Consider the following 12,397-nt stretch of genomic DNA (forward strand, 5'->3'; position numbering starts at 1 on the left):
ACTGTGTGTTTCACGCAGTTGTATTTTTATACATCTGTGTGTTTCACGCAGTTGTATTTTTATACATCAGGATTGCGTTTTTCCACTTCCTAGGCCTTATACAGTGTATGGAGTGTACGGGAGTGATTCACGCAATGGTGCGAATAGTCACGGCCTTATTAATAATTGTAATTATATTTGCAGGGGCTGTTTTCTGACGTCTTCTCTGCTAGCAACACTAGCTGTCAGCCTGTCAATGCCCATGTCAATGATTGCCGATGTACTTCTCAAGAAAGTTGAATACTCGTGTATTTTCTATCTCGGCATGGTACCCATGGTGCTTGCATTCATAACAGTATCGTTACTGTCGCATTATGATAACTGGGATCCTGTCATGGATTTGATCAAGAGCTTTTACTCTTGGTTGTTTAAGAAGAGCCGAACAATGAGGTGAGTCTCATTTATTTAAAAAAAATTTTTGCATTTAAAAAAATGTTTATTCGTTTGATCAAAATCAAGTTTATTCAATTTAAATAAATAATTTCTCCATAATGAGGAGCATTGTGCAGAAAATTTATTAATTTCGTGGGACGATTTTTGTTTAGGATACCAGATTTAGAAGCTGAACAAACTGAATCTCTCATCGGTATTAACCACGGCGAAGACCACGAGGCTTAACACGACAATAAAATTCTACGTGAGAGAAATCAATTAGCCCCTAGGTGCATAATTGAAGTCCACTTCGTTTAAATTTCCACCCGGTTTATCGATATTCTCTGATTTATCAGCATAATAACTGCATTTAGTTCCGATAATTTAACGAATCAGCAGCATAAAGAGTAGGTGGTAATTATCAATGTGATTTTGAGTAATTGTTTCGAATTATTCAGGAGCAGATGCATATCCCCGAGTTTGAGTACTAGTTTCTTTTCATTATTTTGTTGAGTGAGAATTTATGACACTGTTTAGTATTCCAGTACTTACAAGAATTTAATTTAGGATTGCAACGCAGATTTACATTAGATAATTAATTGTAATTACTTGAAGACACTGTCAGTGAGATATTTATGTAATTCTTCGAGGGAATGATCAAAATAATTGTTGCTAATCCAGACCAAGATTTCTAAATTGATTGAGTAACCGAATTTAAGGTGTTAATTAATGTTTTAATGGTGAATTCAGTATGAGGAAGTGGGAAAATGTAAAAAGGAGAGAAACATGTTTTTTGCATCTTGTTGAATGTTGATTTTAGAGACAAATGTCGTTCCCTAGGTGAATAAACAATTGCAGAAGACGAATTGAAATTTTTACATTTTGCCACTTTCCCAGAGAATTATTTTAATAACGTCACAACTGTCATTGAATTTAAGGAATTCAATCGGCTCTCCATAAATTGTCTGTAAAATCTAGTCAATGAGAAAAAATCCAAAATAATAGCTGAAAAAAAAATCATCTGAATGTATTGTGACGTCGAGGAAGATATTTTTCTACAATTGGTAATGAATTTTCGATTGAAAAATATTTTAAAAATAATTAGAGACGAGAGACATCAATGTACAACTCTACTTTTAATCGATCATTTGAGACTGCTTGATTTTTCGCCTTCCTTGGAAGACTAAAGATTGCTCGCACAATAAAAAATAATTGAAACAACAAAAGAACAAAAAAAATGATAAATGATAAGAGAAGCGGTGAAAGTCATTTCTGCTAACAAATACGATTGTTTTCACAGTTTTTTGATGGATTTAATTTTCAACAATTGAATAATTGTATTTCTAATGGAACTTTATCATTACGATGCTTCTTGTTGTGATATAAGAATTATTAAAAGAGTAAGAGAATTATCTAAAAGTAGGAGACTAAAAGTAGACTCAAGACGTCAATGTTAATTTGAAGATAATGAAGAATGAGACGGAGAATTGTATGAGAAATACCATTCCTAGGATTTAGAGTTTATCGTTCCTAAATATACCTGTAAATTTATTGTAAATATACTTATTGCATTGTTGAGAAAAGAAATATAGTAAGATTATACGAGTAAAGAAGAATTGTTATTCTATCCCTTTTCCCATCTTTAAAAAAAAGTATTAAAAGCTACCCAAAAACATCTAAAAAAACATTAATTCTGCCCATTTAAATCGTCATTTTATAATGAGCTACATTCACGCAATGAAGAACTCATGGGCTGTAATTGACAGTTGACACTGAACCAATTATTTTTCTAATTATTTCTGCTCCATAAAAAATCCCCCGATGCTAAATCCCTTCGACATGAACAGTCACGATGACTCCAGCTCCCTTCGTTTGAGTATGAATGTGAATAACGAAAATTTTTCATCAGAAAAAAACTACAACAATGTTACTTCCCTACGGTGAGTGAAATTTGCTCGATAAATTGGGGTAATTGAGTTCTTGAAGGTTGATTTTCGGGGTTTAGGGTGCCGGCAGATCCCTCGTGGCCCAAAATTCCTTCTCGCCGGACGACAGACAATATTTCGGATATCAGTGAACCAGCCTGTGATATTTTCATGGGGGGTACCCCCAGGAGGAGTCGCTCGATAACTCGACCGCATTCAATCAGTTCCAATGTTAATGAGAAAAATTATCAGGGGAGTTTCTTCGATTATCAGTGCCCCAAAGTGTCGACTCAACACTATCCACCGAGGAGACGACCTGGCTGTTTAGATCCTCGGTTCAAAAAGTGAATTTTATGTTTTTCACAGTTTCTATTTGATTGCTTGAAAAGTGGTCCTGTTTCGCTGTGAATATCTCGCAAAATTTTGGGTTTTGAGAAAAATGTGAGAAAATATTTTTTGTGGAGATTTTAATAAGCTGCGAAAGGATTCTTCTGCCTTTTTTTCATAAGCCCCGTAGTTTTGGAGATATTAGCAAAATAGCCTGCATGGGTTTTTAAACCTGTTGTCAATTCTCACAGTTTCCTGAAAAATAGTGCTGTTCTATTTTGTAATTATCTCGGAAACTATGGAGTTTAAAGAAAAATATCAAAGATAATTTTTTATAGAGATTTTCATAAGCTATAAGAATGTTCTTGTGACTTTCTCTCTAAAACCACGTAGTTTTAGAGATATTTACGAAGAACTGTATTAAATCCCTGAATTCTTCTGTTCTCCATCGCATTAGTTGCCCGTCGATCATTAATTTCCTCATTATCACCAGAGTGACATCAAAGAAACCGCAGTCCACACCGGTCGACCCTCCACCGAGATATCCCTCGAATTCACCAGAATCAAATTCCTCGGGTGCACCAGTTTCCAGGAATAACTACGATTCGTTTCGGTGCGAGGCAAATCCCATGAAGTTAAAGAGGATTGAGAGCATTGCGACGCAAACTGCACCCGGGGATGATATATCGCCGTTTGAAAGATGTGAAGTGGAATTGAGAGATAAAAACACAATGGAAATTCAATCAGTCGAACTGGGGGATTCGAGAATTATCGAAAAATGTGAGGGAGAGAAGGATTTTAAGGCTCCCATTCCTCTCTCGAAGCTCACCATCGTTTCGAATGCTTCTATTAATGTGCAGTCGGAGCCTTCCTCCTGTGAATGTCAAGTAAATCCTCCATTTCATTTATTCATTCATTCATTCACTCATTCATTCATTGAATAATTGTCTTTGCTGTGAGTAGAGGGAGAATAGGGGTTCAAGCATTTCGCGGAATGCTCGTAATTTTATTGTACATAAATATTCCTGGGAGGATTGCGTTGGGAGGAAAATGTGGAGATAAATTTTCCACATAAGATTATTTGATTTCAAGCGGGAATGGAGGACATGTGAAACAGGGATTTATGTGCAGATTTCTTCGTCAATGTCTCTGGGATGGCAATTAAAGTAATTACTAGGAAAATTCAAAAGAGTCGTTAATGGATTAATGAACAATTGTAGGAGACGAATTGAAATTTTCTTTTGCCACTTTCCCAGAGAATTATTTTAATAACGTCACAGCTGTCAACGAGAAAAATCCAGAATAATAACTGTAAAAAAATCATCTGAATGTATTGTGACGTCGAGGAAGATATTTTTCTACAATTGGTAATGAATTATCGATTGAAAAATGTTTTAAAAATAATTAGGGACGAGAGACATCAATGTACAACTCTACTTTTAATCGATCATCTGAGACCGCTTGATTTTTCGCCTTCCTTGGAAGACTAAAGATTGCTCGCACAATAAAAAATAATTGAAACAATAAAAGAACAAAAAAAAAGATAAATGATGAGAAGCGGTGAAAGTCATTTTTGCTAACAAACACGATTGTCTTCCCAGTTTTTTGATGGATTTAATTTTCAACAATTGAATAATTGCATTTCCATTGGGACTTTATCATTACGAAGCTTCTTGTTGTGACATAAGAATTATTAAAAGAGTAAGAGAATTATCTAAAAATAAGAGGCTAAAAACAGGCTCAAAACGTCAGTGTTATTTTGAAGATGATGAAGAATGAGACGGAGAATTGTATGAGAAATACCATTCCTAGGATTTAGAGTTTATCATTCCCAAATAAACCTGTGAATTTATCTCTTCAACTTCAGATTGATATTAAATGTTCTAGGGTACAAACGGTGTTTTCATGAATACAATCCCCCTCCCAGTGGTCAGCTACCAGATATCCCCCCAATCCCAGGGGAAAATCGAGCTCACCCCCCAGTTAGCAATCTACTACCCCCAAAATCTCTCTGGATCCCAGGGAAAAGGCTCCCTCGACCACTGCAGAGTCACAATTCCCCACCAGCTCAACTCTGGGGACTCGGAAGTCCCCGACAGCGAGAGAATCACCGAAGACAGTGCATCCCAGTGCCACAAAACCCCTCATCTGAGCCGAAAAAATTCCAACACGAAGAACAACGAGACCATGTCAGCCCAGACCCAGGAGTTGCTGACGAAGAACTACTGGAATTACTACAGAAGTCTGAGGGAGGGCGATGGGGATGATTACAGGAGGGAAATACAGAGCCACGAGAGGATGGGAGCCCCAGAGACGAAGAAGAGAAGGTCCGAGGAGGATAACTCGGGAGGACTCAGTCCCCTGGAGTTGAGGACTTTGGAGCACTGCACTGTCCTCTCCTCCATGATCAACAACACGAGGGATCAGGAGAGTCCGGAGATGAGGGAACTGTTTGGGAGTAAAAGTGGATCCTTTCCAGGAGAATTGAACGCTCAACAGCCCCTGAAGAATCAGGGGAGCTCTCGAGTGGATAAAAGCGGGAATAATTCCTTCATCTTTGCGTCATTGGGTGAGGACAAGAGTTTGGGGCTGTGCGAGAAGGCCGAGGAAAGAAAAATTCCCAAAGTTAGAACTTTTGGTGAGAGATTACACAGATTAAATAGATGAATTAACTTCTGAACGAAATTCGAGTCTTCAATTGTCAATATCTCCGAACAAAGTGATACGATTTCGATGGGTCAGGGCTAGTTTTGAAGAGGGAAAAGGTACCTTGAAAATGAAAGAAAAATTGGGGAATTTGACTCCGCCGTTCTCGAGTAATTGATGATTGAAGATTGATAGTTCAACTGCACTTTTTTGTAATTAAAACTTGGGGAGTCTTGGTAATTGTGCAGTTATCTCGGGAATGAGTGGTTTTGGGAGAAAATATGTTGGAACATTTTTTGTAGCTGAGGGAATTATCTACAAAAAACATCTTATGACGTTTTGTCGTGAAATGGCTCGTTGTCGAGATAAATTGAAGGATAAATTGAATTGACACACGTTTTTAGAATTATCGTCACGTTTAGGTTTGTAATTTTGTTTAATTCGGTTTGGATTGTCATTGTCGCAGTTTTATGTGGAATCGCCATTTACTTCGTGATAATTCTCCTCCAAGCATTCTACGAAAACGTTTACTATGAGGATAACGACTACTACGAGGAGCTTAACTACGTGGAGTACTTTTTAAATTACGCAATGCTGTCGTTTCGAGAGGCATTTCGACAGACTTTTGATGTGATGAACAGTCTGCTGTTGCAATCGGTAAAATTAGACCTATTGTTCTTCTATTCGTTCCAACAACTTATTCACCACATGCGATAGGTTTGAGGCGAAAATATCTTCTTTTTGAAGAATGATTAAAGCCTGTAAAAAATATCTCCGAATTAATTTCCCTTTTGATTAATTTAATTAATCACTTTCCTCTTGGATTCAGCGATATTTATTGAGAGCTCATTATTGTCTTGTAGTTTTCTTGATCTTCAGCGTGTCTGCCGCAACTGCAGAAGGACTCGAACTTCAACCGGAAAGAAATAAACAGAAGACATAAATAAATGGAAAGAGGAGACTTCATTACTTCACCTAAAATTAATCAATTGCACATTTTTGATGATTAATTATTGTGAATTAAAAATAAAAATGATGGATTAAACCGACAGAACTCAGAGTTCATCTCTTCATTTATTCGCCTTGAAGAATGATTGAAGTTCTTAAAAAATATCTTCCGATTCATTTCTCTTTTCTAACAAAAATGAAAAATAAATAAATGGAAATAAGAGACGCCACAACTCCACCTAGAATTAATTTTTGATAATGAATTATAGTGAATTAAAAATAAAAATGATGAGTGGAACTGAGAGACCTCAGACTTCATCTCTTCATTTATTCGTTGTTTCATTTGGAATTGATGAATCTAGCTTTACCCCAATCATAAAATAACAAAACATAACCTTCTGCCGAGAGCTCCGACAGAATCAGAAAGAGGAAAAAAATGTTTCGTCGATTTCTTCCCGGGAGTAAAGTGCGAGCGGAATTGACACAATTTAGAAATGTGTCGAAGCCCTCGACGAAGATGAAGGAGAGCCCTGGGGAGAGAATGCAGGCCTGGCAGATTCACTCTTACGGGGATACGAAGGAGCTGAAGCTGTCAAGTGTCCGGATGCCGGTCATCTCGAGGCCCACTGACGTCCTCGTCCAGGTTGAAGCTGCCAGTGTCAATCCCATCGACGTTGCAATGCTCCGTAAGTCACAGAGAATAACGTCTTCGAGGAATTTAAGTCGTGAAGCGAAAACGAAGAAAAATCGAAATGAGGAATTTTGTTAACATTTGTTTTTGGGGGATATCTGGAGATCGAGGAGAGATAGCGAATTTTTCGATAGAACCTTTTTTGCGTGGAATTTCAAGAGCTACAAAAAAGGTCTTCATGAAAAATCGTCTATCTCCGTTGTATTTGAAGATATCCAGCAAAATAATGGATTAATCGTCGATTGTTTTTCGCAGATGGTTATGGAGCAAAAGTATTGAACCTAATGAGAACAGCAAGGCGCATGAAAACCGACATTGAGTTCCCCCTGACGATGGGACGAGATTTCTCCGGAGTTGTCGTTGGAAAAGGACATGGAATTCACGATGATTCTCTCAAACTGGGGGATGAAGTGTGGGGGGTGGTGCCTGTGGAGCGTCAGGGGTGTCATTCAACACATGTGATCATCAGCAATGACTTGGTGATTATCCCTTTCTCCTCTAGAATTCCAATTTTTCATAATTAAAAAATTATGATTTTTTGGCATTTTTCTTTTCTCGATTTTTTATGATTTCATTCACAATTTTTTAATTGAATATTCATCACTTTTTGGGTTCTATTCATAATTTTCACATCCGAAATTTATGATTTCCTGTAATTTTATTCATAATTTCGTAGGGGAGAGTGGGGCAAAAAGTAACAGTCGAAAAACGAACGTTGGGGGCAATTCAAGCAAAACAATTTTTTTTTTAATATTCATATTACGAAAGTTAATGAAGACAATTTTTTTTGCTTGCATTGCGTCAGTCGTTGTTCGACTGTTTCATTTTGCCCCACTCTTCCTCTTCAAAAAGTCATGATTTCTTGTTATTTTTCAATTTAAGGCCCGGGTGCAATAAAAAAAGTAGAAATAAAACATTAAAAAAAAAATTAAGAAATCACTCCGATAGAGAGGAAATAGTGAATCGATAATTTATCATCGTACTAACGATCTGACAGCCATTAGATACAGCAAATTATTAATTTGCAATGTCCTCCCTAACGGGTTTATTTCTCAATATTATTCAAAAACAGTTTGAAAATGTTCAGCTCTTATTCAACGTTTTTTTGATTGTACAATCATAATTTTCAGACTCCAGGGCTACGTAAAATTGACTAGCAATTGGAGATAATTTCAGATTATAAAAATAAAAAAAACAACCAAAATCATATTCTCAGGATAGTCCACGCGGGCCTTAATTGATCATTTTTGTAGTAAAAATTTATAATTTATTTTTATCATTCTAGGTACGCCTGAGGCCAAAAAAATTATCCTACATCGAAGCAGCGAGTATTTTATACGCGGGCTTGACCGCCTGGTCTGCATTATGGATCACTGGAGGGTTGTGCTACAAGACTTCTCTCCCAACGATCTTGAACAAGAGAATATTGATCCTGGGGGGTTCTGGGGGAGTTGGAACTCTCGCGATTCAACTGGCGAAGGCTTGGCACATGCAGGTCGTCACCACCTGCAGCAGTGACGCTGTCAATGTGCTAGAGAATTTGGGGGCTGATATTGTTGTTGATTACAAGGCTGAGGATTCTGATGAATTGATCAAGAGCGAAGGACCGTGAGTGTTTTTTTAATGATAAATAAACTTTTCGCTATGAGTTCAGAGAGAATTTCAGGAATTTAAAATGGTTAATCAATTATTAGGTTTATATTTTAAACATGAGAGGCATTATGTCGCTTTGACCCCTCTAAATATTTGATAATTCACGTGTACTCTTCATTTTAAAAAATAATTAATGAGTAATTGAAGAACTAATTAAGGCAATGGTTATTCACATGCCTGCGTGAGTCCCTGTGATACACTCCGTACACTCCATGGGATTTTCTGAGTGCTTCACGTAGGCACTCAACTTTCAAACCAGATCACTAATCATTTCTAGAATGATAATGATAATGATAATCATTAATCATAGAGATGGGATAATGATAATCATTATAATCATTTCTAATAATTTCTATAAATGATCACTAATCATTTCTAGATATGAAATCATCCTGGACTGCGCCAACCAGGGCCCAGACCTCGTAAAACAAAAGGGATACGACTGTGGCACCTACATAACCCTGAACTCCCCTCTCCTGAGGAACATCGACGAGCTGGGCTACGTCGGAGGAGCCCTCAAGAACCTCACTGACCTTCTGAAATACAACATCCCCCTCAAAGATAACAAGAGCTTCGTGAAGTGGGGATTTTTCGCTCCCTCCTCAGCAGGAATGAGAACTCTCCAGGAACTCGTGGAGGATGGAAAGATCACTCCAGTTGTGAAGAAGGTTTATCCCTTTGAGGACCTACCCAGGGCTTATGAGAGGACCCTACAGGGTCATCTCAGAGGAAAACTAGTCATTGACATGAAGAATAAAAGTGAATAGAGAGCTGTAATCAAGTGATAAAAGTCGAAGGAATTTAATCGGATTATTTCATCGGTAAATATCGCTGAAGCTGAAGGGTTTAGAGGAAAAAGTCAGAAGAATTTCTTTTCGGAAATTTAATTCTTCACAAAAAATGGCTTATGACTTTTTCTCACAACTCCCCTGGGTTCGAAAGTATTTTCAAAATAATCTGTGTGTTTTTTCAAAAATTCAACAATGTCCAGAAATTTCGTGCAGACTATTTCGTGAATATCTCCTAAACCATTGGATTGATCAAAAAATGTCGCAGAAACTTTTTTGTAGCTCACAAAATTCACTACAAAATTGCTTTCTGAAATTTTTCTCCAGACCCCCTCGCTCCAAAGATATTCACGAAATGATCCTTCATCATTTTATTCTCCTTCACCACTTCACATTCAACAATTCATAAATTATTTTCTTAATAAATTATCTAAATTAAACGGACGTCACATGTTTCCTCTCAACTTCCTTCGCCGTTCTCGACAAAATTCCCCCAGAAAACCCGATTTTACTCTTCACCTCAGACCAGGAACTGCTAGCAATCTCAGTTGCTCTGTCAGTCCCACTTTTAAGGACTTCATTCAGATATCCAGGGTCGTTCACCAGCTCCTCGTACCTCTCCCTGATCGGTCTCAACTTCTCTATGACGACGTCTGCGAGGTGGAGCTTGTACTGCCCAGTGTTCAGCCCTTGTGCCTCGTCACAAATTTCTTGAGGGGATTTATCTGTTAATATCGAGTGGATGATCACCAGATTCGACACCCCTGGACGCTCCGCCGGGTCGTACGTCACTTCAGACGTGAAGTCTGTCACTGCTTTCTTCAAGTATTCCCGAATTACCTCTGGGGGGTCCACCAAGTTTATGCTACTCTTTTTGTACTCTGACGACTTAGACATCTTCTTCGCGGGCTCTCTCAGGGATTTTATTCGTCCACTTGATTCTGAAAATAATGGGATCGAGTCAAAAAAAATTTTCCAAGGAATTAAAAATGAGCTAAATTCACTAAATTGGAAATGAATGATTACGTAATGAATGGAATATGAATAATATAATTAATTAAATCAATTAAATATGATATTAATCGAATACTCATTCTAGTTGAGTCCATTCTGGCAGAATTTTCATTATATTCTTGTTAAATATCTTGATATCTAGACTTTTTTACGCTTTTTGATGTTTCCTATAAGAAAATCTCTATGAAAATCCGCAAAAAATTCACTATTCAAAGGTAATCATTAAAAAATCTCAAAGAATTCCACTGATGAACGAAAAAAAAAGAATACTAACTATTGATAAGTGGCTCAGGCATTGGAAACGTATTTCCATATTTAACATTAAAAAATTGAGCTGTATGTTGTGCCAACTGCAGATGCTGTATCTGATCCTCTCCCACAGGTACATGAGTAGCTTTATAAAGCAATATATCAGCTGTTTGCAGAACTGGATACGTGAACAGCCCCAGGGGAATGTCCTTGAGTTTTTCACTCTTCTCCTTGAACTGTGGTTGTTGGGACAACCTTGGCATGGTCGTCATGCTGCCAAAGACCCAGGCGAGCTCTGCGTGCATGGGGACTGACGACTGCTGGAAGAGAATGCTCTTCGAAGGGTCTATACCGCAGGCCAGGAGGGTTGCAGTGATTTTTATTATGTTATCCTGTAATTCCTTGGGGTCCTGCAAGAAGCAAAGTGGAAATAACGACTTGTAAAAACATTATTATTCGTTGAAAGAAGTGAAATGAAGAATAAAAACCTCCGGAGTGAGGAATTTCCTGCAAAATATTATTTGAAAATTACGAATGGCTCTCTGTATTATATAAAAATCCAAATCGACTTCTGGTGATGAAAATTTGGTACTCGAAATTAAGGATGTTTAGCCAGTGTTGGTAAATTTTCGGTAAATGTGTTGAATAATTTTGGTAGTTTTTTTAAAAATCAATTGATAAAGTTAAGTAATTAATATTGATAAAGGCAATTAATTGGGAAGAGCATCTGCTAATTAATTCATTAATTGATTGAATTAATCATTTATGAGAATGAATAAATGAAGGAATTAATCGATTAATTAATTGAATAAACTTACTTGAGGAGCTGTTATTGCATGCATATCAACAATGCTCCACACAACATCCTCGTGGATCTCCTGATACCGAACCCATTCCCTCACAGCGCCCAGATAATTCCCGAGATGAATAGCACCCGTTGGCTGAATCCCAGACAGAATCCTCACCGGATAATTCGCCTCATCCTTCTTCCTGGCCTGTGGATCAACAACTGTTCAATGATTCGTAACTAAAATTGTGGAAAATGTTGAATGAAAAATGTTGGATTCGTTAGTGAGACTTACCTTCTCGCTGTTACACCGATTTAATGCCCCAGTCGATTTAGAAAGTCTATTTGCACTCGCGAAGACAGATCTACTGTTTCTTATTGTTGACAACATGTTTATTATTTTATTCAGCTATTTGTTGGCATGAATGTTACGTGTAAACATCTTAAGGTGGATTTTTACATTTTATTGAGGTTAGAAATTTACCTCTTTCCCGCGGGTTTTTAAATCTATTCGATTTCCGGAAAACAAAAATGATGAAAATTCAATATTGTGGAGTTTTTTATGTTAAAAAAAAATGTATTATTATAATTATATATTTTTTCATAGTATTGAAATTTTATAATTATAATTATATAATAAAATTATCATTATTAGTATAATTATCATTATATTTTATAAAATTTCAATGTTATGGAATTGTTTATATTTTTTTAAATCGAAGTTTTGAAGTTTTCATTTTATAAAAATTAATTAGCATTGGATAATGCATAAATACCAATAATTAATGATGTTATGATATTATTCTCAATAATTTCATGAACATTCCATTGAATTTCCGCTTCGAAATGATTAAAAAAAATTTGAATTGTGGAATAACGTATAGTTTTCATGCAAATATTTTTTTTTTAAAGAAAAATTAATCGGGAACGTTATTTTTTAAGTGCTTTATGAGTTGAA

General features: G+C 36.7%; 4 protein-coding genes across 5 annotated transcripts in view; 3 read left to right on the forward strand and 1 right to left on the reverse strand.

The window, feature by feature from the left end:
• The window catches only part of LOC107048188 (solute carrier family 35 member F5), a 14,415-nt gene extending 12,394 nt beyond the window's left edge, over nt 1-2,021 (forward strand). For both annotated transcript variants that reach the window (XM_015271255.2, XM_015271254.1), the window contains exons 5-6: nt 184-429; nt 585-2,021. In XM_015271255.2, coding sequence (XP_015126741.1) covers nt 184-429; nt 585-657 — 319 coding nt within the window. In that variant the 3' untranslated portion in view covers nt 658-2,021. The remainder of the gene's footprint in view (nt 1-183; nt 430-584) is intronic.
• Nucleotides 2,022-2,232: 211 nt separating this feature from the next.
• On the forward strand, nt 2,233-6,026 carry LOC107048000. The gene is made up of 5 exons (XM_015270948.1): nt 2,233-2,351; nt 2,417-2,680; nt 3,157-3,550; nt 4,551-5,301; nt 5,776-6,026. The coding sequence occupies exons 1-5, from the start codon at nt 2,233-2,235 to the stop codon at nt 6,024-6,026; spliced, it is 1,779 nt and encodes a 592-aa protein (XP_015126434.1).
• Nucleotides 6,027-6,658: 632 nt separating this feature from the next.
• Nucleotides 6,659-9,833, forward strand: LOC107048191 (reticulon-4-interacting protein 1, mitochondrial). The gene is made up of 4 exons (XM_015271258.2): nt 6,659-6,943; nt 7,204-7,427; nt 8,234-8,556; nt 8,981-9,833. Exons 1-4 carry the CDS (start codon nt 6,694-6,696, stop codon nt 9,366-9,368), a joined length of 1,185 nt encoding a protein of 394 aa, XP_015126744.1. The 5' UTR covers nt 6,659-6,693; the 3' UTR covers nt 9,369-9,833.
• Nucleotides 9,588-12,249, reverse strand: LOC107048192 (tryptophan--tRNA ligase, mitochondrial). The gene is made up of 5 exons (XM_015271259.1): nt 12,216-12,249; nt 11,735-11,946; nt 11,471-11,647; nt 10,678-11,062; nt 9,588-10,330 (listed from the first exon to the last, which is right to left on the reverse strand). The coding sequence occupies exons 2-5, from the start codon at nt 11,828-11,830 to the stop codon at nt 9,825-9,827; spliced, it is 1,164 nt and encodes a 387-aa protein (XP_015126745.1). The 5' UTR covers nt 11,831-11,946; nt 12,216-12,249; the 3' UTR covers nt 9,588-9,824.
• Nucleotides 12,250-12,397: the final 148 nt, after the last annotated feature.

This window comes from Diachasma alloeum, unplaced genomic scaffold (genome assembly GCF_001412515.2).
Source record: "Diachasma alloeum isolate Michigan unplaced genomic scaffold, Dall2.0 Dall_scaffold_00185, whole genome shotgun sequence".
NCBI lineage: Eukaryota > Metazoa > Arthropoda > Insecta > Hymenoptera > Braconidae > Diachasma > Diachasma alloeum.

What these genes read in the sequence shown, in the direction of transcription:
- LOC107048000 (XM_015270948.1), top strand. Translation starts at nt 2,233, where the DNA reads ATGCTAAATCCCTTCGACATGAACAGTCACGATGACTCCAGCTCCCTT. An exon ending in AACAATGTTACTTCCCTACG is followed by an intron (nt 2,352 to 2,416) that starts GTGAGTGAAATT and finishes TTCGGGGTTTAG; the next exon opens with GGTGCCGGCAGATCCCTCGT. An exon ending in CTTCCTCCTGTGAATGTCAA is followed by an intron (nt 3,551 to 4,550) that starts GTAAATCCTCCA and finishes TAAATGTTCTAG; the next exon opens with GGTACAAACGGTGTTTTCAT.
- LOC107048192 (XM_015271259.1), bottom strand. Translation starts at nt 11,830, where the DNA reads ATGTTGTCAACAATAAGAAACAGTAGATCTGTCTTCGCGAGTGCAAAT. An exon ending in ATGCAATAACAGCTCCTCAA is followed by an intron (nt 11,063 to 11,470) that starts GTAAGTTTATTC and finishes TGCTTCTTGCAG; the next exon opens with GACCCCAAGGAATTACAGGA. An exon ending in GCCTGAGCCACTTATCAATA is followed by an intron (nt 10,331 to 10,677) that starts GTTAGTATTCTT and finishes CATTATTTTCAG; the next exon opens with AATCAAGTGGACGAATAAAA.
- LOC107048191 (XM_015271258.2), top strand. Translation starts at nt 6,694, where the DNA reads ATGTTTCGTCGATTTCTTCCCGGGAGTAAAGTGCGAGCGGAATTGACA. An exon ending in CATCGACGTTGCAATGCTCC is followed by an intron (nt 6,944 to 7,203) that starts GTAAGTCACAGA and finishes TGTTTTTCGCAG; the next exon opens with ATGGTTATGGAGCAAAAGTA. An exon ending in TGATCATCAGCAATGACTTG is followed by an intron (nt 7,428 to 8,233) that starts GTGATTATCCCT and finishes TTATCATTCTAG; the next exon opens with GTACGCCTGAGGCCAAAAAA.